At 35.0% G+C, this 4,256-nt stretch overlaps 1 protein-coding gene across 1 annotated transcript in view; it reads left to right on the forward strand.

Moving 5' to 3' along the window:
* Window positions 1-2,977, forward strand: part of LOC137641250 (zinc finger MYM-type protein 1-like) — a 3,049-nt gene extending 72 nt beyond the window's left edge. Inside the window, exons 1-2 of the mRNA XM_068373680.1 lie at window positions 1-160; window positions 2,268-2,977. The exon at window positions 1-160 is cut by the window's left edge and continues 72 nt beyond it. Coding sequence (XP_068229781.1) covers window positions 1-160; window positions 2,268-2,977 — 870 coding nt within the window. The remainder of the gene's footprint in view (window positions 161-2,267) is intronic.
* Window positions 2,978-4,256: the final 1,279 nt, after the last annotated feature.

Below are 4,256 nucleotides of genomic sequence, written 5' to 3' on the forward strand. Positions count from 1 at the left end.
CAGGCTTTTTTCGCCAGCAACAAGCTTTTTCTTCCGAAAATAGGAAACTGGGAGCTTGTTGCTCGAGATATTGGCTTCCCGACTGGATGGGAAGCAGCAAGCACAAACTGCGAGCATGTCTTCGGATGTAAACAAACAAGATGGCTGCGACAAATAGGACGTACTCTTGCTTGGCAGTCTTGGATCCAACAAGCTTCAAGAGATAATACAAATTTGTTTTTTTTTCATCCTGTAGTAATTGTAGAATTCTTCATTTCACGTAATATTCCGAGAATATATTTTACTGCAACACTCAGAAAATTTCTGGACCGCATGATGATGTCAGCTGATTGCTTATGTCAGACTTTTTTCCTATTTGCTCCTCGAACCGCGAGATCGTAGTGTGACCCTACAACACTTTCACTCGCGATCATCGGCTGGAGGTTGGCGAAAACCTCGAGCAAGAAATGCTTTGAAAATTTTGATAAAATTACCATTTAATTGGCCGGAAAAAAAAAATAATTTTTGTTAAGATTTAGATAAGGACTTTCAGATTTCGATTAAATCATGTACTGAAATATGAATTTCCATTAACGATCAAATAGAAATCTATAAAGTGTTGGATATCATAATCTTTTCTCTTGATATAGTGACTTGTCGTCCTTAAATAAAAAAAGAAAATGAATGATAATAAATGAAACATTTAACAAATATATTTTAGAAAATTTTTCCCAACAAACATTTTTGTCCTTTACTTCGGTTATCATTACCATTATTTTAATTTATTTATGCCGGTATTGTTCGTGAATATCCAGTCATATGAGAGAAAGCAAGGGAAATGTGATTTTATATTCATGTACCTCTGACATTTCAAGTTACGCTTAATATTCAATCAAGCTGGAAATCGTATTTTCTATATGTCTGTTCTGATGAAATTTTTACTGTGGAATGAATAATGGGTTGGATTTTCTTGTCTACGATAATACCCTTTCCGTTATTTGCATCCAATAATTAAGCCCCTTAATTACTGGTTATTTAAGACAATATAAGTATAAAAGTATTTTCTAAGGAAGATGATAATGTCACATGTGATACACTGTTAAAAAAAAAGCAATTTTAATCGAAAATTCCCTGTAAAAATATTCTGTTCTCAGCCGTATTTCAGTAAAATACTGGCGACCGTAATTTTACCATATGTTTTTCTTGTATTTTATGGGTTGGTGACCGTAAGATCACTCCTTTACGTCAATATATCCGTTTTTAAAACGGTAAAACTCCTGGAATAAATGTTGCCAGGCATTTACCGTTTTTTTTTTTTTTTTTTTTTTTTTTTAATGCAACATTTTAACCGTGTACGGTACAGGTAGAAGACGCATCATCAAACAGATAGAGAGATAAACCTGTTAAAAAGCTACAAATGTAGAGGCTCCTTCACTATCTGTGACAATGACTGGGAATTTATAGCAAAATGTCGACTATCTTGGGATTGCTGTTTTAATCCTGCCTTAGGATAAACACATCAAGTTGATATTAAAAAGATTAATAGAATACTTTTTATTGAAACAAGGATGGAAAGGTCAGAAGATGTTTCCTTACACCGTGCGTCAATAAAGCTTCATTTATAGTCTAATGTCTTGAATAAGGAAAGTTAATAATTCAGTTCTAAATTTTCCTTAGCAAAATGTTTCCACTTAAAAAATTTCCATAATGTCTGATGATAATTACTGACACAATAAATCTTATAGTCTTTCACATGCGGTTTGTTTCTTTTTAAATTTCACAAATAATTGACTTATTTAGAGACTTTTAAGATATTTGGCGAGAAGTCTGTTCTAAAAAAAAAAAAAAAAAAAAAAAGTTTTAATTCTTCCATTCTGCCTTGTTACGAGCAGTGTTCATCTGACTGGTTTCAGCTGTTGACTCTTATATTAATTTATTGGATAAAAACTTGCTTTCTATTAAATTCCTTATTCCTGATCTGAATATTAATCTCTGACACCGTCATTCAGTTAGTTTTTATGCATATTGCATAGGATTTTTCGTAATTCAGGTAATCCATTGTATTCAGATCTTCCCAAACTGTACCTACAGTATACATTGAAGTAAATTCTAGGAGTTATGCCTTCATCTTAAGGCCCAATACTATACAGCCATGGGCGTCAACAGGTGGGGGACGGGGGGGACAAGTCCCCCCCACTTTTCAAAGGGGGGGGGGGACATAGTATCATTTGTCCCCCCCCCCACATTTTTAGTATTCACTCTGGTGATTATACCAATGTAATATTCAGAGGTTACCATAAAGAGCCTACAGTCACTTCGATCCGAGCACAAATTCAAGAGATTATTTGAAGAAGCAGAACAGAAGCTCCATCTGTGTGACCTAGATGCAATTCCTCTTCCAAGAAAGAAAAAAATACCAAAGAGGCTAGACCAAGGATTAGGATTTGCCTCTAACTACTGTCATGACTCAGCTGAAGAGTTTTATCGAGTTGAGTTCTTCAGTGTTATTGATGCTGCCGTACTGAACATTAAAGAATATTTCACTTCCACTGATCTCACCGAGTATCAAGATTTATCATCAGTACTGTTGACTGGGACACATAAGCCAGAAATTATCACTAAGTATCCAGAACTCAATGAATCTCTGAATCAGCAACTCGATTTCTTCCACAACCAGTTTAAGGGGTCAACAGTTGAAGATTATAGAAAGATCTTCGCAGATATGGTACCAGAAGTTCGCCGAATGTTTCCTCAGGTAGAAGCATTGTTACGCCTTTTACTTGTCTCCCCAGCAAGTTCCTGCACAGCTGAGAGGTCATTCAGTGCTCTCAGACGATTGAAGACATGGTTACGTAGCAGTATGAGTCAGCAACGCCTTAACCACCTCATGATTTGCCATGTACATCGTGACCGTCTAGCTACCTTAAGTCCACAGGCGATTGCTGAGGAGTTCATCCGAGCAGAAGACAAACGAAGGACCATTTTTGGTAGATTCTGACTAACAGAATTGCTAGGATTGACACAGGTTATTTTTCGTCTTAATACTTTAAATGATATGATAATAATCTTATTTGAATGAAACAACATGAGTCTTGCTTTCATATAATGTGAATTAATCATTTAATAAACCATGCATGTTGATTTAATCAGGCTTTATTAAAATGTTCAAGTAATGTAATAGTGTTTATATCTTAATCATTACAAAGGGTCTAAGGTAATACTTCATGCTCAAAGCTTTAATGTCATCATGTTTGGCCAATGAATTTAAGAAATATTATTTTGTATAACTTGACAGACAGATACAAAATTAAAAGGCTTATAACAAGATTTCAAACAGGATACAGGTCTTGTATTTTGCTGAAATATGTTGCTCAGGTGCCTTTAAAAGCACCAAAAAAGGTATTAAATTAAAAAGATTTCTCGGGGGGGGGGGCTTACAGCGCCCACCCCCGGACCCCCCAGCTGTGAGGGCTCGCTGCGCTCGCCAGCCTCGCTGGGCTCGCCAGCCTCGCCTGTCAATGTCCCCCCCCACATTTTAGAAGCCAGTGACGCCCTTGTATACAGCATTCTACTAGTTTTATTCCGGCTGTGATAAGATTGAGGGATGATCTTAATTTTACGGTGGATTTGGTGGAACTTTAGAAGTTCAAAATTTTTTTTTATAATTCTATTTTGTTGAACAGGTTCTCACAAGTCTCGTTCTGCAGTTTATATATGACTGGTGTATTTTAAAGTTGTTACCGATTTTAAAATATTTTATATTTTACATTTATTAATTATATATAAAGTTTATTTGCTATTTCCTTTCCTCACTGGGCTACTTACTTTGTTGGAACCCTTGTGTTTGTAGCATTCTGTTTTTTAATTCAGGGTTTCAGCTGGGCTACTACTACTACTACTACTACTACTACTACTACTACTACTAATAATAATAATAATAATAATAATAATAATAATAATAATAATAATTAATCGCTAGCAATCAAAATGGAATAGCCTTCAACTGCAACTTAAAATTACGTCACCTGTACATCGATTTCGATTTATAGTTTTTGGAGAAACTTTCCTCTTTTTATATGTACAGTATTGGCATTTTGCTATTTGACTTTTGCTACCCTTTAACCTCTCGGTCCTCTCCTTTTGTTCATCCATATATTTCAAATTCACTCATTTTTTACGTAATTTTTTATAACCTCTCCAGGATAAGTCTATATAAAAATACTCTCAAATTACGCCACACCAAATTCTCACTTCTTGTGATTGATTGATTTAAGGTT

This window comes from Palaemon carinicauda, chromosome 5 (genome assembly GCF_036898095.1).
Source record: "Palaemon carinicauda isolate YSFRI2023 chromosome 5, ASM3689809v2, whole genome shotgun sequence".
Classification (NCBI taxonomy): domain Eukaryota; kingdom Metazoa; phylum Arthropoda; class Malacostraca; order Decapoda; family Palaemonidae; genus Palaemon; species Palaemon carinicauda.